This window comes from Corvus moneduloides, chromosome 15 (genome assembly GCF_009650955.1).
Source record: "Corvus moneduloides isolate bCorMon1 chromosome 15, bCorMon1.pri, whole genome shotgun sequence".
NCBI classification, from domain to species: domain Eukaryota; kingdom Metazoa; phylum Chordata; class Aves; order Passeriformes; family Corvidae; genus Corvus; species Corvus moneduloides.
In genome coordinates this window covers 12263553-12287742 of record NC_045490.1, presented here as the reverse complement: position 1 = coordinate 12287742, position 24190 = coordinate 12263553, and the positions used below count along the sequence as shown (strand labels likewise).

The window sequence follows — 24190 nt, the reverse complement described above, 5'->3', positions numbered from 1 at the left end:
TATTTGCATATAAGAGAAAGGCCTTGAGTTTGTAACCTGACAGGTAGCATCAAAATATCAAAACACTGGACAGTACCCTTCATCAAGACTTTTTTCTTCACATTTATGGGGTTTATGCAGCTCCTGCTTTAGCTGCTGGGGAGGACTACCCTTTGAACACAGAAGTGGATGGTCTCAAGGCTGATCTTCTGTGTCATTGTTTAGTTTCTATGTCTTAAAACTGCTGGGTTTTTATTTGGCCTAGAAATTATGAAAACACTAATGGGGAGGAGAGCCCAGATCAAGAATAATAAACTTTTATATGTAATTGAAGGTTCTAATGTACTGTGACATAATTTTGTAATTGTGTTCTTAGTCATCCTGTTTCTTGCACTTCTGATCAAGCAGAACATGCCAAAACTGAATGTAAGCTACATTTGGTCACTTTGTGTGGGATAAAACCAGAGCATCCTTTCTACCAGGATCCATAGAAAGGTAGGTTGGTGTTGAATAATGGAATATCTCAAGGTAATTGCACATCTTCTCCCCGCAGTACCCTGTTTAACACATAGGAATTCCCATCTTAGAGCAACTTTAGCTCCTGCTCTTCCTATTGCAGTAAAGGCAAAAATACTGGAAGAAACCCATATCCCTTTATTTCCTTTTGATTTGTGCTAAGGAAAGAAATATATATAATTTATTATAGTATTATTTATTTATTATTTATATTTTCTACAGAAATACATATGTATATATGCACACAGAAATATATACATAAATATATAAAACCTTTTTCTATTTAGCTGCACTTTTACTTGCTTGGTTGGTTAGTGTTTGACCATAAACAGGATTGTTTAAAACTGACATTAATTGTAAGTAATTACATTTATTCTAAGATACAACTTGACATTATTAACATTATTGATTACACCTGAGTCTCTACAAAGTATGTAAGAGGAAAAATACACATTCCCTTTCTACCATTCAAAAAACCTGAGGAGATCCAACCCTCCTCTGTCATATTCACATTAAAAGCTCTTCGGAAAAAAGGATGAGCAGTCTTTGTGCTCATGTTGAAATGTGTTGTTAAATACCAAGAGCTACTACAACACTTTTAAGTTCCTTCCTAATCACGAAGTTACCACCATTTTATACGTTGAAATACTAGATTTCAAGGAAATAGTGACTATTTAGCAACTCTCTGTATCTCCTGTAAAATTATATGCCAAGTTATACCATTTCAGAATCAGCTGAGTTTAGAAATCCTTATTCTATTAAAAAAATCCAAATCCTTTTATTGATGTTTCATATAAATGTAAACATTCAATTGTTTATGAATGTTTTAGAACAAATGAACATTCCTTTGACAATTAAACAAAATAATTTAACAAGAATTTTTGTAGTAGAATCACTGTAAGAAATCTTAAGAAAACATTGTTAGAACCCTAAGCAGTTTGCAGCTCTTGATTTGTCCAGAGTTTGGATCCAAGTAATGCCCAGTGTAAGTATTTCCTGTTTGAAAACTGAAAGCACCTGTGGACAGACAAATCCTTTGAAGTTTCTTCAATCCTCGGCGACCTTGAGTGATTTCTTTGAAATCTTGAGCTGTTCTTCAGTTCGACTGAGGGTCATTTCGAAAATGCATTGCAGAAGGTTCAAAAAACTGGAAGAAAAGTTTAGAGAGAAGTTTAGGCTGCGGTTTGGTAACCATTGTTAACAACAACTGAGTTAACCAACAAACCTGTGTGATTTCGAACTCTCTCAGCAGACTCAAAATAGAACTACATTACAGGGGAGAATCCTCTTAGAATTTGATGCTCATTACCTGGATCATGAAAGCTCAGTTGTTAAGTATGTATGGCAATGACTGTTCCTCCCAAACTTTATTTTTCCAATATTTAAACTGAAACATGATGTAACAATGGCACTACAAGCTTTATGAATATCAGTGTATTGAAGCTAAATACTTTTCCTGCTCTTGTTTCCTTCTCTGTTCTTATTTCTTCCCACTTGACATCATTAGCATCTTTGACTTATTATGTAACTCTTCTCCTGCCATCCTGCTATGTTCTCTGCATCCAAATAATATCCAGGACTCAGCAACTTTGGTCCATTCAGTGCCTTTGTATCTTCCTGTGCTCCCCAACATTAAAGCTGACCTCTGCTTCTTTTTCTGAATTTATCATCAAAATTTTAACATAATCTCCTTATCTAGTTTGATTCACTCCATCATTCCATGTTTTATTACTTGAGAAACGGGAATATAATTTTACATATAAAAATTAAAATAGATAAATTTAGAAATAAAGTGCATAAGATAATGTTGCAGTGGCAGATGCATTGTGAGTTGTATGGCAAAGCAGAAAAGTACTTGCAGATCTTTAAAATGGGACTCTTTGTACTCTAAATCAAGCAGATTTTAAAATAAACTAAGTGAGCAATTCACCTACCAAGGTCACTGTCATAAATTAGCATTCAGCTCAAGGATTTAGTAAGATTTAAAACAGAAAACAAAGCAAAAAATATGCTGTATGATAAAATAAAAAGCTAGAATGTCTTTTTCCTCATTTGTCAGAAAGGTTTGTTCTTCTTTCAAGAACTTTTCTATTTGACTAATTTACACAAATGTGTCTTGTTTTTTACTGTGTAGAGCTTCTTGTGGATGGCAGATATTACTGTACTCTACAGAAGAACATGAACCATAGAAATGTGCCTGTTCCATCCCCCATGTATAAATCATGGGGATGCCACATCTTCAAACCATCCACCTAAATTAACTGATCTTACATAGAGAGGGAGTAAGGCCTCTTAGAGTAACTCTGATGCTTTATTTTTTCCATAATATAAATAGCACGGTGATATCACTATAGTTAACACCTGTCAGCATTAACTTATAAAACATTCAGAGAGAAAGGAGAGCTTATCTTACAAGTATCTCACAGCATTTTCTGCGGTCTAAAAACTAGCATCTGTTATTTCATACATTTTGTAGTTCTTTGGTTATATCAGATTCTACCACTACACAGTCAAACAAAATGGAGACAGACAACTATGCTAGTTTAATTTCTTTGCTTTGACCAATACAGTTTTTGTCCTGCAATGCTATTGCTACTCCCCAGTGCAAACCCATTTACACTGAAACATCTTATGTAAAAAGTTGCATGGTGGATGACTGCTATTGAATATGAATGTTTCCCATTTGTTCCAATGGAGAATCGATACCTTTATTTAAATATTAAGATCAGAAGATTAATGTTATCCCCATCCATGTATAAAAAGCATTCAGGTGAATTACTTGATTTTAACCTGGATTTTTTTTCATTTTTTTTCTTCAGAGAATGATGCTCTTTTGACTCAAAATATAGAAAAATATTAATCTTGCAATGAAAGTTTGCTACTAAGCTTCCTGGTTTGCAAAGCTTGACTTGGTGCAGTATGTATGGAAGTATAAATACAGAGTTCAGTCTAAGATACTTTTGCTGTCTGTCCAACCCTGACTGCCCCTCCCTGTGAGGGTGGTAAAGCCCTGGCACAGGTTACTCAGAGAAGCTGTGGATGCCCCATCTCTGGAAGTTTTCAGGATCAGATTGGATTGGATTTGGAGCAACCTGGTCTAGTGGAAAGTGTCCCTGCCATGGGAGGGATGTGGAATTCTATGATCTTCAAGCTCCCCTCCAATCCAAACCAGTTTATGATGATAACATTCAAATGTTTCAAGGTGTACATTTTATTAAAAACACCTTCTTCTTTATATAAACTTCCAAATAAAAAAATTTCTGTGTAATTTATGTACTCTTAGTTTACACGTGTAGTAAGAGAAAAGGTGATTAACCTGAAGAAAAAAATTATTAAATGGAGGGGGAAGAAAAAGTTATGCAAGCAGCACTTTGAAAAGTACTCAGTCCTCAAGGTTCTCATAAATCTTTCCAGATACAAAAATGACTTTTTCATTTCTGTAACATATAGTCCATTATTTAAGCCATAAGAAAATTGCTTAGTACTGTACAGAACTAGTACCAAACAGCTCAAAAAAGAGCTCCTCATTTCATGCAACTCTCATTACATTACAACTTTCATACATTAACAAGGCTGCTCATTCCAGCTGAGGCTCTGAATCCAGAACATGAAGTAAAAAACTGTTCTTGCACTTCCTTCAAAGCCAAAGGAAGAGTCTGGCCAGAAAATAATGATAGGAGTTGAAAATGACCTTTGATTCCAGTGATAATAACCTGCTTTTACAAACAGGTTCATGAAATGCCTGATTTATTCTCTCTGTACCTCCAAAGACAGTAGGTAGCTGTTCGGTTTAAGCACATGAATTGGTGAATGATCTTCTGCACTCCAAACTACACTACTAATAAAAATCCTGGAAAGCTGCACTACAAGAACTGGTGCACTGGAAATTTGTTTACTTCAATTAATTAATTAGGTTTTTTTCCTCTTTTTGTTTTTTAAACAAAAGCCACATGTACTCTAAAAAGTAAATTTAAAAAGCTAATATACCTGAAATACTGCACAAAATGCACTTTTTAAATTGAATGAGCTGAATAATACTGTAACGACATTAAATCTATTGGGCCTGAGGGAGCCAAAGATTAACTGCCCTTGAAGCACACCATGCTTTGTTCACCTAACTTTTTGTATCTCCTCTCTTTGAAAGAAAAAGATTTACATATTTTTAAAATATTTTTAAAGCAAAAACAATCCTGGTTGTTGAAAGTAACAACTGGTGCTACAACATTTGAATTAGAAACCAAGCAGTGTATTTCACAATTACTATTAATTATAACTGAATACACAAATGGAGAAATGTAATTTAGGAAGAAGAGCTTGGTCAAAATTTACATAATTGTTTGTATTCTTCATAATTCAAAACACCCCAGCTGTCAATACCGTTCTCTTTTCTAAATCTCACTGCTGGATTTCTGTCATTCTGTAACACTACTACAGAACACAATTTCTGAGCTTCTGAGCATGTTTGTGAGCTTGCACAGTAGCATTTAAAAATATTTATAGTCAGCACTTAATCTGAGACTTTGGAAGTATTTTAAAAGCCTGGTTCTAATGTTAATATACAAGGTTTCGTGTAAATATTTCATCACTACTAAGGGAAATGGAAACTATGTTCCAAATATTTCTAGATCCAAAATGTGAACAGTTGAATGAAACCACTGGAGTCTCGGCAAGCTATGCAAGCTGAGGATCTGGCCTCTAAACAGAAGCTGTAATGATCAGACATGAGTTTTTTCAGTACTTCCCTTCTCTGACTAAGTCATTTGCACACATAGTCAGTATTTTAACAGAGGGATCAGTGACTCTGGCAAAAATGCTAAATTTAGCACCGGGCAGGGTTGGAGTGGCCAGGAGTTGGCAGCTGTGACCTCTTGAGAGAGACATCTGCAGGAACATTTGTAAGAGACAGTGTCTCATACCTTCCTGCCCTCACAATTCCATAGAAGCTGCTTGGCAGCACACTCCATCTCTGAGAGACAGCATTTTCCAGATCATACTGGTAGCAAAAATCAGCAAAATTAGAGGCTGGTAGAGCAGCAGCCTTCTAGCAGAGGCAAGATGCCACCAATCAGCTGATCAGCATTGTCTCGTTTCCTCTGAACTGCAACATCTCTTGGCTGCCCATGAGATTTCCCTCAGCCTGCTTTACCTTTAATCTAGGCAATAAAGGTACAGCCTGATCCCCACTTATACCAGATTTCCAGACTCTGTTTTTATTGATGTAGGGACTTTGTGCATTTGGTGCTATCTAAATAACATCATTATCTCTCTAGCTGTCCTAAATAAAGCTAAATGTACCAATCATATTGACTGCAATGTACAGTGAGATCCAAAACTCTATCGCAATGAGGCAAAGGAATGTATTTTTTACCAAGGAAATAGGACACCATGAAATGTATTTAGGCAAAAAAAGGGAAAAAAATAGAGATTTAAACCATTAAAGACTTAAAGTTTAATGACTGATTACTGACTGGTTATTCTAGATATGCTCAATTTGCAGGGCACATGTCTCTTCTGGATCTCATGAGTATCTAAAGATGTAATCACTCTCTGCCTGATTCAAACAAACTTAAGCAAAGATCTTTCAGCTTTATCTGCATAAGACAGTACAGTTACATGAAAAAAATGGGAAAAATGTGTTGAAATGTACAAAACGAGGGACTCTTGATTCACAAACTTTTTACTGCAGTTATTAATCCTTTGTTCTAAATAACAAACATTTTGGGGAGACGTATGGTACTAGCTCACTGAGAAAACCTTAGGATATTAAAGTTCTTATCTGTTTCACTTCATTTCTTCAACAGACATTTCTACCATTCCTTACTGCAGGTTAAGAAATAGAAGATTTAAGATCATTTTGTTTGCTGAGAATGACATTCTATGTTGTCTTACAGAGCATATTCTGCTCAGTGCAGCATGGGTTAAAGAGGTGTTTACATTTCCCCTCCTCAAACAGCCTTTCTGCATTGTTCTGAGTGCTACAGCTGATTTTTTTTGAGAAAAACATTCTAGCATTCCTCAGAAAGAACTGATTAACTGAGTTGCAAGAGTAAATGAACAATTGAAATAATGCTGGCCAAGTAAACATATTACATATTATAAACAAGTATTCAGAAAATTTACTACTCACTTCCATAGTGTCTTTTGAAAGATAAACAACCCAGTACACCAGGTTGAATCCTGCAAATGCCACTGGAAAGAGGATCCTGGAATACTGGTCTATTTTACTTGCACCTCCAATAGCTGGTGGTTGCGGTGGGGCTTGCGGAGGAACAGACGGTGGTTGACACTGGGATGCAGTATTTGATATTACGCTGGGTTCAGGAGACTGCTCTGCCTGAGACGTTATGGAGTTTACTCGCTTCTTCAGGTTAGAGTTGGAGTCAGAATGCTGTGAAAGAAAAAAGAAGAAAATAAAGGGTGATCTTTGGATACAGAGTCTTCGGTTTTGTGATCTTTAGACTTCTTTCCGCCTTTTAACTTAACCTTCTGACTTTATTGTTGCTTCTCTGCTATAGTGCAATCTCAGAAAATCACAAAAATAATATCTACAGAAGGATATATATGTTTATGGCCTAAAGCTTTGTTGTAAAACCATGAAAGAATATGTGCTTTTCATATTTTTAACATTGTGATAAGTGGAAGCTCCAAAAGAGAAAAGAAAAGATGGGGCTAAAAGGAAAAGAAGCTAATGGTGTATCTAAATTGCAGTAGATTGGTATGACTGAAGTTTGTGTAGATATGGATCAAGATTAAACAAAACAGCACATATGGGCTGGCTCAGGTGCAGTCTTCCCTGGCTGAACCCATTGATAAGTTTCGTAAACACTGAATGGAGTCAAGCAGTCATGCAAGAACTAGAAAACTGCTGCGCAAAAGGCAATGGACTAACTTTACAGCTGCTGAAGACATGAATGCTAAATTGTCCTCTTGGTTTTTTCCAGGATAAAATTTCATTTTAAAATATATCTCATAATTCCCACAGCACTTCCATACATACAACTGAAGAAAAATATACTTATCTATAATGGGACTATTTTTATTTTCATTTATGGTAAAATGAAACCAAATTACTCCCATATTTTGTGCAGTATTCGCAGCCGGGTTCAATTACTCTTCAGAAAGCTGTATGAAAACTCTTATGAAAGTTCAGCCAGAACTCAGGGGCATGTGGAGCTTACCTCTTAGTTACTAGGCTAACATGTATATTCATTTTGTACATCTGTTTTATTTGGGGCCAAGTTGCCATTATTTTATTTTCCCAAGAGTAGAAGTAATAGAGTTCTTCCCTCCACAAATGGCTTAGGAATAGGATCTACCACAGGCTCTAACCCTGCTCTAATGGATATCGATTACCCATTTTCACAGTAGTGTCAAATAGGAGGAAGTAGTCAAAAGCCTTGCTGCTACTGCCATATCCCAGGATGGCCATTAGTGGATGCACAGCAGCAGCAGTAAGATTCATCTGATGGCTGAGAAAATACAGGAGGATGCTGAGAGTGACTTTTTTGTTTGCTGTTTGTTTTGATATGAAGTCAGTTCTGTTAATATAGAGCTTAAGCCTAAAACTTCGTCCATAAAGGATTGCAAAACTCATTTCCCAGATTATTAATGGAAAATCTTGTGCACAAAATCACACAACATACACAGATGTTCTTGGATTTGAATACAAAGCTTTTTTGGTCAGCAGAACAATGACCAAATGATTGAAGCGGATGAGGGAAGTCTTGGACAATGTAAATAACTCCCAATGTAACAGCACATACATCCATAGTAAAATGGAAGACTAACATTGGAATGATTTTAAGGTAGAAAAATGCTATTAGATAGGCAACTTCCAAAGGTATTCTTTTGGAGTGTTTTAATGACAATCATTCACTTAAATGTAGTCTGCTGTCAGCATTTTTGGGAGGTATCTTGCAGGACTTCTAAGCACGGGAACAGATTTTAGTCAATCGGATAAACGACTGAGTCACTAAAAGGAAAGGAAGCATTTTCTGAAATACATTGCCTACTCTTGTACTTGGGCCACAATTTCCAGATAACAGAATAACCTAGCACAACTGGTGTATCCTGGGTGACTTAAAGTAGTTATAACAGGAATTATCCTTCCAGAAGTCATTGTTACTGTCAGAGAATCAGAACAAGTGACACTTCTACAACAGGATGCCAAGTTCTGTTCATGATCGAATGGACTAGTATCCAACTAAAATTAGAGAGAGATGGGATTCCTCACAGCTGATTTTACTCTAAATAAAAGGTGAAGAGACCATCCTCTTACCTTAAAAGGAATAAGGTACTTTTTCGGTATGTATTTCTCTTATCTATTGCCCTTTTTCTTCCCCCTGCAACCAATCATCACTTCCAATTTGCCCTCTATACATTATATGACTGGTGTCATGGTCTGAATGGGTATTAAACAGCATTCTATCTCTCTGCCTATCTGGAACACAGATGTTTCGTTTTGTATTTTCCAGTAACACAGCAAACAACAGAGAGATTTAAATGGAGGAGGATCTACAGATGTGTCACAGAAACAGAAAGAGCGTTATCCACGTCCATTTGCACTAATCATAATAATAATCCCACTCTATAAACAGATTGGCTAGTTGAGCCTGCCTTCCTGCTTTCATTCAAGTTCTATTCCATTTTGCCTGCATGCCCTCCTTTGAAAAGAGCTGTACAAGTTGTAAGGTATCTTGTTTTTCAATTTACTGTGGAACAACTTGACCTTTTGTGAACAACATGTGGTTCCTAAAAATACAAGTGTTGAATCTTAGCCTTTTCTATCTAAAATATTCTGGTACAAGGTGGGTCAAATTCTACTCTGGATTATTCAAGCATAAATCGGGAATTACAGTGCTGAGGTGATGGAGTTAATAGTAAGTAGAACAGCTGTAGCATATGGTATTTGGAAGACGTTTAGTACTGAACATATTTAGAACGTGGAGGTAGTAAAATCTTTGTGATCATTTGAATAGGCCCTTGGAAGAGTGTAATCCTGGTTGTTATTTTATTTATATTTATTAAATCTCATTCCTATAGGAGGATTGCTAAAGTAGGAGGATTATCTCAATGTGATTTCGTCTAAAGAAAAACCCTGAGTAGTTCTTTACACTGTCTTTAACACTCCAGGGTCCCCATAACAGCAAAATCAGGGTCAAGTCTATTTTCTTGTAAATCCTTTCTCAGGATATGGAATTCTAAGTCCAAATTTATCTCAGATGTGTAATGAGGATGTTCTCAGTATGGGAACTGCTTGTAGACCAGACAGCTGTCCCAGAACCCCACCTCATATTTTTCATTGGAATTCACTGGTAAACCAAGAAGAGGAGGGAGTCGGGAGACCATATAATTTCTTATTACAATTGTTCCGAAAAGTAGCTACAGTAATTTGTCTGCTATATCTAGATTTAACTTCTCCTTTTGACAAAGATTACATACAATAACATCATTAAATGTTAACACAACACAGAGAGAAAATGGAAATGAATAGCCTATTTTGCATAGCTCACAGAGCCAATTGGTCAAGTAAGGACTGTTTTACAAGTAGCAAGAACAAGAAGCCTGAGGCATGGCACACTGTGTCATAAGAAAATAATGGATTTTCTTAAGTTACTGAACCTTGATTCAGAGGAGGACTATTGCACTCATGTGGAATGTTAGTCCACCAGACAATTAAACTTGCGACTCTGTATGAGTAGGCAGTGACACAGAACAGATTGCCAGTTCATTGGTTAATGTGAGACACCATCACACTGGACTAGACAAACCCTGGTATGTAGATGGCCTTCTTATATAGTCTGCCTTCTTATTAAGCTTTTGTAGGCAAGGTATCTCATCCCCTGCAAAGCTCACAAAGCACTCTCATCCCATCTATAAAGTTCTGCTCTCTCACAACTCTCCTCAATATCACTAGAATTTGCTTATACTCAGAATATCTCAAGAGGCTTTCAGCAAATTTCTTGCCTTCCAGATCTAAAACAATACAGCATATATAACCTTGGAGTAAACAGAATTCTTTGTCTGCTTTTTCTGATTTTTTTGCTGGATGCTAACTGTGATTTATGAATGCACTTCGTTCTTGTGTTTCTTTCCCTCAAGAGATTTCTGTAATTCATATTTGTAGAATTGTCTTCTCTGTTGCCTTGTACTGCAAATGCATATTCTTACTATCAGTTTAGTTTATGATCTAACAGTAACATGAGCATCTTATATATGCAACCCAGATACTGGCTAACTTTAAACAAATGAATATCTGTATGTCCTTCCTTATCTCTCTTTTATTCACATCTCTTTTTCCTACTAGCAATCCAGTAAAAAGAGGTTCATGAGAATAAACTCTAGAAGTTTAGATAAAAATAACATGTTATTTCTCCTTTTCTTCATAATTTATTTAAGACACTGAGCTTTCCTCATATCAAAACACACACACACAAACCAACCTAGAACCAGAACTCAGTGTCTGTAAAAGGCAGAATGCTTAATTAAATATATAACGTTTTTGCCTCTGCTCATTAGTAGATAGTTTGAGTAATTTCAACCATTCATATTACAGATATAACAGCACATGCTAATGACTTATCTCCCCAAGGGGGTGCTAAACATGGTTGAGCCCCTACATCCACCAGTGTGAACTGTAAAAACTCTCCTTAGCTATTGAACAATCCATATGCAGCAACTTACAGCAAGAAAGTTCATTATGGTATGTAACATCATCTTTCGGCCATGTACTAAGGAACCTCATCCAATACAGTCCTGTGCAGTTTCAGTATCCATCTCATGACAGAGATTCATTTTAAACCCTAATTTAGACACTTCTTTGCATGTCTCATCTGTGGGATCTGATACAAAAAATGTCTATTGCAAATGATGTGTATTGTTTATAGATATAAACAGCGTCCTGCATAATCAAAAGCTGAATATAGTTTAGAAGTCATTAATAACCCTAGCTTTAGGCATCTCTTTAGGAATGTTAAGTTACGTTTGCTAGAAACACTGAGGAAAAACATGAAGAGTTGTTTTCAGCATTTTTTACTCTAGTAAAAGGGTTAAATCACTTAGGTTAAATTACTCACTTGAAGCATGGGAAAACCATGTTCAAATTCTTTCTTAACCTCCAGGAACTGAAATTCACTTCTCTCAGAATATAGCCTAAACATCAGGTGAAGGTGAATAAGGGGAGAGGCTGTTACCTTATTACTTCAAAGCTATTTTAATTTGCATGGAAAAATCTATAGAGGCAGGAAGCATAACTGAAAAATACCCCATGCCCATTTTATTAAAATTACTGTTATATAAACCAGATATGCAGTAAGGAGAGCAGCGACTGGAATCCTGGTCATTCTCTTTTCAATGGGGATGTGCTGTGGTAGAGCTTCCTCCTAACATTTATTTGTAGCATGCCAGAAAAAACATGTAATTGGCACAGAGCCTCTCTGCTGTCAAAATATGTTTTTACATTAAACAGATTTAAATTTTCAAAGTCATGTTCGGCTCTTAAATCAGTGTCTGCCCATATGTTTTTTTCCTATAATTAAACTTACTTTATTTTGTCCTTACTACACTCCTGCAAAAAAAGTACTGGGATTAGGCTTCAATGTTCTCAGTCAAGACTTTAAAGCATGTAGCTGTTTCTAGGATAATACCTAAGGGGTGGTTGATAATCCAGATAGAAGTACTCTGTTACACCAGGATACTCATTAAACATACTCAATATATTCTGACATAATTATAGGAAACTAAATCCTCTATATCAGTGACATACGGCTGCTCTGCAGTTGGCCAGGGTTGTCAAAGAAAATGAGAATCCTTTCCTGCCCAAGCCATGTTGTTTTGAAACACAAGGCTGGAGGGAGAAGCAAGATCTCCCAGAGGTATTTCACTGCTCTGTGCTGATTTCTGTCAAAACAAGAGGTCTTCTAGAACATAACTGTAATCAAGCTGTTAGAGGGTGGTAATCTTTTGTCTTTTACATGTAGCCTCTCACATGGAAAGGATGTCTTTTGATCCACGGGGTTACTCCCTGATCATCCCATAAAGCATTACTGCCAATGTTGTGCTCCACAGTATCACCAATTCCCTTCCCCTGCAACTTCCAGGATTGGGATCTTCTTAGGTAAAGAAAGTCATCAAGAGGAAACAATGCGATTGATATAGAAAATATAGAATCGAAATGGATTTAAAAGCTAAGTGCCATTATGGTTTTATATACGTATGTATAAGATGTTTGGTTTTGACATGCTAAAACTAGCTTGGCCACCATATGAGTAAGAACAGGTTTGTGTCAGGGTCCAGATGACTACTCAGCTTGTTGCCATCGTGTTCTGCAGCGGAACACCCATAGCTTTGTATTTCACACAGGGATTGCCTGCAGCTAATGAAGAGAGCAAGCCAAATTCTGCTGTCAGTTAACTGAGGTAAATAGAGAGGCTTTCCTGGAGCCAGCCCAGGCCTGCTGGGCTCTCAGCTCTCCACTGAGCTCATGGGCATAGCCTCATCTCTCTTACTGAACCCACCACAGTTCAATGGCTGCAGCATTTTCTCCTACTTTCATTATACAGTAGAGCAGAATTTGGTCCTCTGACATAATTCTTTTCTGAGTGTACAGGTTTTTTGGCTACATTATAAATATAAAAACATGTGTGAGAGAGTTTAGTTTATTTGAATAAAGTAAAATTTTAAATAAAATTAACTAGACTGAGGGAAAGGAGCCTGCTTGATAATACTTTGAAATTTTTTGTTTGTTTTTGTTCAAGAAACATTTAATCTGGAATTAAAAAAAGAAACAGGAATATATTCTGTAGATATGTTTATCTTGATTTTAGGCCCTCACTCAAGCAGGAAAAGTTTCTAACTGGCTATTTTGTAACTCTTTTCTATTTTCATTTATACCAAACCTGTCTCCCTGGGCTTTTCTTATGCAGCACTGGGTCTTCCTGTCATACAAAAAGTACTACTAGTTCAGACATCCTAAGGTTATTCCCACCACAGTTTTCTTTATTCCCCTCTTCAGGCAAGTTAAAATAATAGATCATTAAAAATATATAGTCTGTGTGTTATTCTTAATGTTGCTGCTGGTAGCAGAGTTCCACTGGCAGTTGTACAGCCATAAAAATTCTCAAGTAAGTACATTTGACTTTTCGTTTTAGAAATGGACTCTCTGAAACCAAGTAAACTTTTAAGTCCTCATCTAAAAATATCAGCTGACTTCTAAAAATGCTAAAGACAGCATTTTTGACACAATTTGCTACTCTTCCTCCTATACTTGTGCCTTCATAGACGAAAAATTCTAGCAACTTTCACGCTTTGAAAAATCACACATAAAAATATTATAATATAATAGATGGAAAATTTTACTAGGCCATCTAAAGAGTAAAAAAGAAATTAAAAAAAAAATCATAGATTAGAAAAGAAAAGATACCAAAGTACAGGGTATGAGAGATGAAAAAGATTTTTTTAAAATCAAATAAAGTAGACTGCTAAAAACGATGTATTAAATATGGATTCTCTTAAGCTTTTTTTCCTAATAACTTGGAAAACAATATTTTTAGAAAAAAGACAGAGAAAACGAGGAGAAAAAAAAAAAAAAAGGTAAAAGAAACGTAGGAGAGGTAAGATAAATTATCAAAGAATAAGAATTGGGCACTGTAGCAACCAAAACATAAGAGAAAAATCTCGAAGGAAAAGAGCTGAAAGAATTTAGAGGCAAACAATTGGAACAAGTTGGGGAATACAGGGCAACAGAGTAAATTGGGACCTCAGATAGGACTTCCTAAATCTACACTAAGAAAGAAACTGAGTATTATGCTGTGTGCCTTATTTAAAAATAACTGTCCTAAGACCAGTAATGTAGCTATAGAAGCGCAACACTCAGTGAGAATGACAGTCCTGAGGAAATGGTCATATATTCATGCAATCAGCCTGTGTTAAATACACTGTTAGCATTCAAATTAGACACTTCAGGTCTGTTTCAGCTGAAATTATATCACTGACTGCAGCACATCTATCAATGTGACAACATACAAAAGTTCCTTCTCCCTTATCTCTACCACAGGGGGGAAAAAAAAAAAAAAACTGAAAAAGGAAAAGCTTCTTAAAATCTGTTATCCTGTAATCACTCCTTTTTCCCAGAATGCCTTTCTGGAAGGGAACCTTCTAAATCCAATAGCTAATTCTTCTAGAAGCCTTTTTGACTACATCATCTTGCCTTCAATTGTAAGCACCCTTCATTTTTATTATCTCATTGAATTTGCTCTTTCTATTACCGCAGTATGTTCTCATAGAGAACTGGTCCTGGGAGAAAACAGTGGTGGACATATAGGGCTTGAAAATTTCTGTCTTGCTTTGAGCAAGATCAGGTCTATAGAATTTTGTGGACACTGTGGCTGTTTTAGAGACTGAGTTTACTTTGGGACCTAAATGTTACGGGATTTACTACTCTTCTAAAAGTGTATGCTACATTACATCAGCTAGATGTAAATAGTTTTCTTGAGCAAATGGTTGCAGTGTGCTTCCTAGATGTGTATTTTATTCCTAGATGCTTATTTTTTTGCTGGTTTTTACTTGGAAAATCTAACAAGTTAATATTTACAAAATAGGAAGGAGTGTCTTGAGTTTGGCTCTTTGCTTGTTTATGGCTGAAGACGTTGATAAGAAACTTGAGTCTTTTAACTTCTTTATCTTTTATTCATTTGTTCAACAGAAATTTTATATTTGTTGCTTAGCTTGGTCTGCCATGATTCGTAGACCATGTAAATCCGGAGGAGCCCTATCATCAGGAACAAGTTCTTAGCTTATCTGGGCAGAAGCAGATTATTTTTTGGAATGTTCCTGAGACTGGGAATGTGGGGGGCGGGGGGGGGGGGTGGGGTGGTGGCAGTGGCTGTGAATGCACCAGCAGCATGTGCAGAGTCAGCCTGTTTTCATATTGCTTAGCAGGGACTTCAGTGAAAACAAAAGTAGTATATTTTGGTTTAGTTTGGTTTTTTTCTTTCTAGTAAACCACCTTATGATTAACTCAAACTTAAATAATAAAGTGTGTGAAGGACAGATCCAAGCTGTTATTCCTCTTCATCATGTAGTAGCTATCAGTATTTTCCTCGCGCTATATAAAACCAGGTGAACTTTTTGGGGTTTTTTTCTGATAGCTTGTCCTCCAAAAAAGAGTCAGCAAAACTTATCAATTGTGATTTTAATGGTTGGAAAGTACTTAAATGTTGTTACTTTAACTGCTATTTATCAGCAAATGTAGAAAAATTTCTATATGGTGGGTAAGGTGTTGTCTTGATACGGGCACCTCTTAGACTGACCTCCTTATTCAATTACAGATTCAGAGGTTTTGCAAAATGTTGTTCAAATTCTGTTATTACTCTAAAAATGGAAATTGCGGTGGTAGTAGAACTGATTTTGAAACTGGAAGACCACAGTGATAAATATATTAACATATGTTGTGAGACAGCATTCACGATTTAGCATGAGATGTACAGAATAATATTTGCAAGCAATTTTGACACAGTTTTTTGATACTAGAAAGACTTCCTGTCTTTCACATATACTAAAATCTATCCTTCATTCATGGTTTTTTTCCCCAAGCTTCCACCAACACAGATTTTCATAAAAGAAACAGATGCCAAGTTTATGTAAAGGCTAATTACCCATCTTCCAGATGACGCACTTACGGTATGTGCCCTTGTACTACAGTGATCCCATAATCATCTGGCCAATGCACATGTTTTTTTCATGGTACACCATCCCACAGATTCTGCAGACTTACTGAGAACCACAGTTGCCTGACCACACTGCCTACAGCATAGCTCAGGAGAAGTATCATGGGTAACAGTCTAAGAGGTTTCCTTAAACATATCGCCAAATAAATATCTCTCTAGAAAATCATATTGCAAATTTAAATAAACACTAAAAATAAATGAATTATATTCATTTTCTGGAATCAGAACAATGCCTTTGATAAATAGACATGATCTGGTTACACAATCTATTTCAGGTTAAGATCACTTTAATATTGTTTTACATTCACTACTTCAGCTGCCTGTTCCTATATGATGCTTATTATCAGAAAAACAAGCAATTACCGACACAATCTCGTCCTCTGCCGGTACAGTTGCTGCTGATAGTGCTGCTGCCAGTGCTGCTGCCCTGGCTGCCTTCCTCATCGCTCTCTGAGTCTGGAGATTGGTGAAGTAGTTGACAGCTGCAAACTCAATAAGTGCAGAAAAGACAAAGGCAAAGCACACAGCTATGAACCAATCCATGGCGGTGGCATAGGACACCTTGGGCAGAGAATGACGAGCACTGATGCTTAAAGTGGTCATTGTGAGAACTGTAGTGATTCCTTGAAAACAAGAGTAAGAAATGGGGGCATTAGAACTTTGCTTCAGGCCTGCTACTCTTAAATTCATATATATGAAAGAAACCAAAGCACAACACTCTTTTTGGTTTTAGCTGTCACCCTACATCCCAGCTAACCAACAACACTCCTAAGTATTTTGTATCCTTAAATAACTCATGCATACTGGATTCAGCATCTAAAAGCTCTGGAAAAACTTCCTTAATGCATTGAGCAGACTGGAAAGTAAGATAACAACATTCTACATGGTGCAGCTGCCTAGGATTGTGATAAACATGGCTATGAAAAAAATCCAGGCTTGAAATACAAAGGATCCTTGGGGGGTTGATAAGTGGAATGTTTGGCAGAAACCTGGATTCACATATTGTCATTCCCCAACAGTGATCCTCTCTTTCTCCGGTTGTTGTACAAGACAGACCGTGGCTTACAGAACCCTGACTAAATCAATCAAATTCTACATTAAAAACAGTTGGAACCTGATCCAAACATTTCAAGTAATAGCACTTGGGTCCCCTGAGCTGTTGTCTTTAATCACTGGATACATATTTTAAGATTCACTAACAGCATCTTGATTTAAAAGTGCCTGTAGTTACAGATAGGGAAGGACAGAATAGCTACTTCTCTAGAGCGCTTATCTATTTTCACAGAGCAAATCTGGTCATGTAGCTCATGGGCACCATGGTGTTCTTCACATGAATTCATGAATTTATTCTTTCTGTGTTGAAGTGTACAGTATTAATAATGTAGGAAATATACTTACTTCCTACTGCTGCCTGATACAAGCAAAAAATGCAAGAACAAACTCAATCATTTATATAGAAGCCTCTGTGACTCATATTTACTTATGCCTGCTAGAATGTAAAAACCATGGGTATTTAAAGACAGTAAGGTGGAAAATATCCTCTTTATTTTCTGCAGTTGGGAAAGGGTAGGTGGGGAAGTAAAAGATGTTTAATGTCATATTGTGATGGTCATGTTGAATTGATGAAGTAATATGCTGTGAGTGATGCTCGGAGGAAAGGACTGTCATAGCATATAGCAGCATCCAGACAGGGTGACATTATTTTCAGTTTCTCTGCAACTCTTTCACATGATGTGGCTTGCCAGCTGTCTGAGGTTAACTACGTCCCAATGTCATTACCTAACATGTTTTAATGAAATACAAATAGGAGATGGTATAGAAATATGTAGGACCCCTACTTCTCCCAAATCTGCCAGACTCATTTTATGATATGAATACAAGTATGCTGAGATACATTTCAATTTCAAAGGTCCAGAATGAACTTTTCGAAATGATGTGTGATTAGATTACAATCTGTCTATGTGCTAGTTTGTAATAAATTTATATATTCTGTGTCTGAATAAAAACTTTCTGCAGCAAGAATTTAAATTAGGAATAGGTCTCCTATTCTATTACAGGTATAGATAAGAATTTTCTCAGTGTGGAGTGAATATTGATGAAATGCTCTGCACTGTGGAAAGCTACTTTATCAAACTGAATACCAAATTACAGTTGGTAAACTGTGCAACTGTGAATTGTTTACCCTTGTCTCTATACTTTGAACACTTCTTGGTAAGTTTTGAAGGATGTGTTATATAATGCAAACACTGCAATCTGATAACTGGCATCCATTTTGGAGGTAAACACAGTCCTTAAATTATTTTGTGCTGAGAAACTGGTTTAGGCACATCATTGTTCTTCTACTATTAATTTCTCTTCTCTCAAGCTTAGTTTTGGGACTTATAAGTAAAAGTGAAAATTTATAATTTAAGTATTTTTAATATGATGCATTTTAAACCTTCTCCATTTTAAAAAAATTTCACTGAAAAAGACTGGAAGTCTTTTTTTGTCATAAGGAATTTCCTCTTCTTTTCCTTAGATTAAGGTATTCAGAATCCATGGGATTTTGAACGAGTCAGGACTACAAATTCAGACTGTGCCCTGGGAGAAATACAAATGGGAGAAAGATTGAAATGTTCTTTTAAAATGCTAACGTTACTATTTTCCACAATACAGAAAGGTGTCTGTTTTACTGTTTTCATAAAATATTTTCTCAAGTCTGTGTTATTCTTCAGTACAATACCTAAGAGCTGTTATTCCAGTGTTTGGGGTATTTATATAATTATTACCAAATCAGCTACAGACCTACTTGCACATCTCTCAAGCATGTACAGTTACCTTCTGTGACCACTATGTTGCAAGTACGTTTTACTCAAAATGTAGAGGATGTAACTCAACAGTCCAGAGATGCAACATGAAGCCAAAGCAGGTAGCATCATATTTGGAGTATAGACCTCATATATGTATGAACCAGGAGACTTAAAGCTTTAAGAGCATTAATTCAAACACTGGAAAGAAAAGCCCTGCCATGCAATATGGATACATCTTTCTCATTTTAAGTCCAACCTGTGCTAGGGACATTATTCAGCTCACTGATCTTTATCCATCTAAAGCCCTTGTTAGTTGTTTAGATACCTTTGTAGCCAAGGGAAAGAGAGCACTCCAGAATGGGTGTTAGATGAGGTACCTTGTGTCAGATAATAACTCCATTCCCTGTGATTTTTTTTTTTTTAAAGCTTTAACTCATGTTGGTTTCACAAGACAATAAATCCTTAGGTTAAAAAAACCCTCTTTAAAAAATGAAGAGGCTGACACTTACTCTGAAATTGTCCCTTCCTGCATACAAAAATATATTGCAAAGCATCACAAACAAGTCTGGGTAAACAAACATTCTGAGTCAAGAATTTTGACCCTCATAGGCAAATTGTCTATCACTTGGTTTCACTTTAGTATGTACTTTTGCTGACTGAAACCTACTAGCTGCCTTTCCTAATCCCCCCTGGATTATAGTATCTGATTGATACAATGGATTCAATACAGTGAATGAAATGAAATGAAATGAAATGAAATGAAATGAAATGAAATGACAAAAGGAAAAACACAAATACCAGCCACGGTTCTTGCTGGAACAGATTCTTTGTTGATCCAAAACACAACTTGAGACAGGACTACAGTCATGATGCATGGAATGTATGTCTGAATGAGATAGTAGCCTATTTTCCTTTGAAGATGGAAGTAGAGCAGCTGGAGTGAATATTCGCCTAAAACAAACAAGCAATGAAAGGAAGGAATGAATGAATGAATGGTAGATGACACTGAGCTATTCAAAGACCTTAATGCAGCATACCAAAAACTGTCCTGGCTGGAACAGACTCCTTGTTAATCCAGAAAGACACCTGAGAAAGAATGACTGTCATAATGCAAGGAGTGTATATCTGTATCATGAAGTAGCCCATCTTCCTTTGCAAGTGGAAATAAACTGTCATGATTACATATTCACCTGTTAAGAGACAAGTATGTCAGCGTATTTTGGCAACGTGAGCAAACATTACTGGCTTAAACCCAACATAGTATGTTCTGATGAAATCACAGACCTCCTAGTGCATAAAAATAAACTGCTTAAAAAAAGGTAAAGTGACCTTATGGAAACAGATTACAATAATATTCATTTTATGTATTCTTTTTACTGGGGTGGGGAGGCAGTGGGAATTCTTAAGAATCTCATGAAAAATTCTGTGTTTGACGGGACTGTATTGAAAAGCTGTCTTTTAAGAGACAATGGTTAGAATGTGTCCAAGGATTTTACTTTTTAAAATGGCAAAAGATAATTAAATTAATTTCATTCTATATGAAAAAAACCCCCTGTAATTTATTATCAAGATGTTTCGTAACACCAGTAGTTTCCACATGGCTCCATCTTACCTGTGTTAGATTTAATTGTTTCACTAGATACAGTTTGTCCTATGAGGTCATACTGGAGAAGACTGGAAGACTCCTGTGGTACTTCTACTGAATGCAATGGTCCTTTTTTCCAAGTATAAATTATTTCACTTTTTGGATAAGCATCTGAGAAACAGAGGGGAAATTTACCATTACTAATTACGTATAAGTAATTGAAAAAATAAGCAGAATAATCCCTTTTGTAGCTCAAATGCCCACAGAAACATGCATCCTACTCCAGTAAGTTCCTAAACTCATTAATTACAAAATGAAAAAAAAAAAAAAATCCACAATAAGAGAATGGCTGAGGTGAGACCTGAAAGGAACTAGCTTTGTTTCTTAATTTGCTATAAAACATACACACCTATTACCGCAGCTCAATGAAATATTTTCAAAATTGATTACCACAGACTATATGTTTTCAAAATTATAAGTAATATAGCAAATGTAGCAGAGGTTTTATGACTTGTTGAAGGACCAACTTTGACTACCAGAAGTGTAAGAATAATAAACAATAAAACATGCTTCAACAGTCATCCTTCACTGAATAAATCCATGTCCATATGAATGGTCTGAGTCTCAGAGAAAAAAGTAAAATTCTAGTATAAAAATACAGTTAAAAATTTCAGCTATGTCACTAAGCAATATCTTAGGATCTTCTGACCTTCTGAACAAATGTGTTCTTTCAACAAACTGAAAGATACAGAAAAAACTTACAGCTTCCAAATTTCAGCGGACAAGCATGTCCATCCATTGGGAAGTTCACCAACCGCATAGGACAATCAGCATTAATGGTTAGTCTAGAATACATAATATAATGAAAAAATGATAATGAAAAAATATGGTATGTAGAAAAATACTGATAGAATCAAAAATACAGATCAACCAAAAGCAGAAGAACAAGCTCTCACCTCATTGTGTAAAGAATAGTTCCATTCTGCATAATTCTGAAAAGTTTGTTAGGAGTTGTCATATTGTGAGCAATTGATTTTTTTCCATTTCTAAAAAATGTGTCTGGTGTCCAAATTTTACTGACCATTAAATTGTTCAACCTCAAAATTTCAGTTGGCCCACTAAACTTCAACCTCTCATCAGTCCATGTCTGACGAAAGAAGACATCCATTGTGTATTCCTATGGAAAATAAACAGGGGTTGACTTCTGTGCAGGGGTCAGCAATAGCAAGTGGCTGTGGGGACAGTAACTCCATGAGACAAACTAACACACATGTCAATGGCATTTCATTTACTGCTTAAATACTCAATCCTATTACCATTAAGTAGTTACTAAAAAAAGTTGTCCATGAAAACATATCCTATTTTCTTACTACTTGAAGAATAGTTACAAATGAATCAGTGAACAGGTAATTTGACATGAGTAAGGAAAAAAAAAACAACCCTCATTGTCCTCTCAGAAATAATTTAATTCAAAGTGACTGAGGTCTAAGGAAATACAAACATCTACCTTTCAAATTGCAAAACCAAACTATCAATGTTTAATTGTCAGAAACAAAAAGACATGTTCAGTGAGTCTTCTGCAGCTTTCTTTGGATATTTACAAAGTAATGACTGATCTGAGTCACATCACAGTAGGATTATGGTGTCAATTTATTATTAATCTATGGGATTATTTTCAAGAATTCTTAGTAATATTTTCACAAGCCTTCAGAAAGGACCTCTGCAGAACTTGCTTAGGAAACAGAGGTAAACCCGGCCAGGGGCAAATTTTGTAAGAATTAATGCTTATGCCTTCTCTTAGACTGACTGATGAAGAGCAGCGGAAAAACTATGGTAGCACTTAGAGCCCACAGTTCCCTGCCTGCAAACTGGACTGCAGGCTCAGGTGAGCAGGTGTCTGAGGAGTGCACAAGGGCAAAAATAGCAGCCCAAGTCAATCTCCAGAAAGAGAACGGCAATACCATCCTCACTTCCATTACTTAACGTGTTCCTGGGGCTGCTGCTGTAGCTGCCAGAGTTCACCCAAGTCCGCAGCTGCCTGAGCTTGGGGGCACCCAGCATGACCAGTGGCAGCCGTATCAGCAACGGCGCCATTCCCCTGCAGCTGCTCATTTGGTTGCGTCCTACCAGGCAGCGTTCTGCGAAGCTGTCCTGGGACATGGGTGCTCACCATCTTCTTCATAGGGTTAAAGAGGCATCTTTCACCTGTGGCCCATGCCGTCACCTAAGGCTGTGTGCGCCCAGCCCCAGCTGGCGCTGCCGGGAAATAGCTGTATGCAGCTCCGGCCAAACTGCTCTGCTGGGCCCTAGAGATTGTCAAAGAGATTAAGCCTCGTAATCTGCTTTAATGACGGTCAACTCAGATGCCACCGTAATGAATCCCGGGAAAAGAGAGCAGGGGCGGCGAGTGGGGCCCTTACCATCTCCACGTCGGACACCGGCCCGAAGCTCGTCACGTAGATGTCCGTCTTGACTTCTGTCACGGAGCCTGCGGGACACAGAGAGGGGCTGGGAGCAGAGCGGGACAGGGGCTGCGGGGCCCCTCTGTTCGAGGGCAACGGAGACGCCCCGCAAGAGCCGGGAGCTGCGGGGCACGGGCAATTTTGCTGCTTTGCCTCCCCTTTTGGGGTTCCACCGCCTCCCTCCTGCCACGGGTGCGGGACGAGCCGCTCCTGCCCGGGGCAGCCAGAGCGCTGCCGCTCGCCCTTCCCCGCCCGCCGGCTCCCCGAGGGGACGGGGCTTCCCCGCTACCTCCAAATCCCGGTCGGAGCCTGTTGTCGTAGCCGTCCAACAACTTGTCGAGGATCCGAGTGATATTTTCCGAGTAGAGGTCCGCCCCGTCGCCCTGGTCCCCCAGCGCCGTCCCCACGCTGCGGGGAGAGGCGAGTCCCCGTCAGTCCCGCGGCCGAAGTCACGCCGGCCGAGGCCGAGGCCCCGGCCCCGGGGAGCGCAGGGAGGGAAGAGCGTCTCGCCCGCTCCTCGGGGCTGCGGGGAGCCGTCGGGGATCGGCGGGGTCTCACTCACCTCGCAGCCACACAAGCCCAGGCGAGCAGCAGAGCCATGCCGCAGGTGTGTGCGGGGGTGCTTTCAAACCCGTCAGCTGGAGCCACTGTCGGTGTTCATACTTCCCCTGGGCCCCGGGGCTCGGCCGGGTGAGGCTCTGGGAGAGCCCGGCTGGCTCAGCCCCGGCCCCGCGGTCCTGGGCCGGCCTCTGCCCGGGGTGGGGACGTGCGGGGTATCCGCGGCCGTGCGTGTCCCTTGGATTCACCACCGCAGTTCAGCCTCATCTGACTGTTCCGGGGGGGAATTAGGGTTTGAAGGGACGGTGCGCGGTCGGAGAGCAGTGACAATAATCGAATAAGGTATTAGGGAAGATTAAAAGGAAGAAATCCACTGCTAGTTTTGGCATGGAATTAGCAGGCACCCGTTAGGAAATCTGGAAAAGCATTGGCATCTTGCTGATAGAGATTATGTTAGAAATGGCCTCAGCTTTTATTATGTTTATGGTTCACAGGGAGATTATTATGCAGCTTCTACATCATTAGAACTTTGGGGGGGGGGGAACCCTTGAGTTTACAATTTACTGGGGGGTTTAA

General features: G+C 37.9%; 1 protein-coding gene across 3 annotated transcripts; it reads right to left on the bottom strand.

Annotated features, from left to right (window-relative positions):
• Window positions 1-845: 845 nt before the first annotated feature.
• Window positions 846-23885, bottom strand: GABRA6 (gamma-aminobutyric acid type A receptor subunit alpha6). Of its 3 annotated transcripts, XM_032125254.1 has the most exons (11): window positions 23619-23884; window positions 23346-23464; window positions 23015-23082; window positions 21551-21771; window positions 21357-21439; window positions 20622-20765; window positions 20047-20199; window positions 19808-19960; window positions 16584-16843; window positions 6623-6883; window positions 846-1642 (listed from the first exon to the last, which is right to left on the bottom strand). In XM_032125254.1, exons 1-11 carry the CDS (start codon window positions 23654-23656, stop codon window positions 1592-1594), a joined length of 1551 nt encoding a protein of 516 aa, XP_031981145.1. In that variant the 5' UTR covers window positions 23657-23884; the 3' UTR covers window positions 846-1591. The 3 variants fall into 3 exon arrangements, with proteins under 3 accessions (XP_031981145.1, XP_031981148.1, XP_031981146.1); XM_032125257.1 differs by lacking the exon at window positions 19808-19960 and having other exon boundaries at window positions 23619-23885; XM_032125255.1 differs by lacking the exon at window positions 20047-20199 and having other exon boundaries at window positions 23619-23881.
• Window positions 23886-24190: the final 305 nt, after the last annotated feature.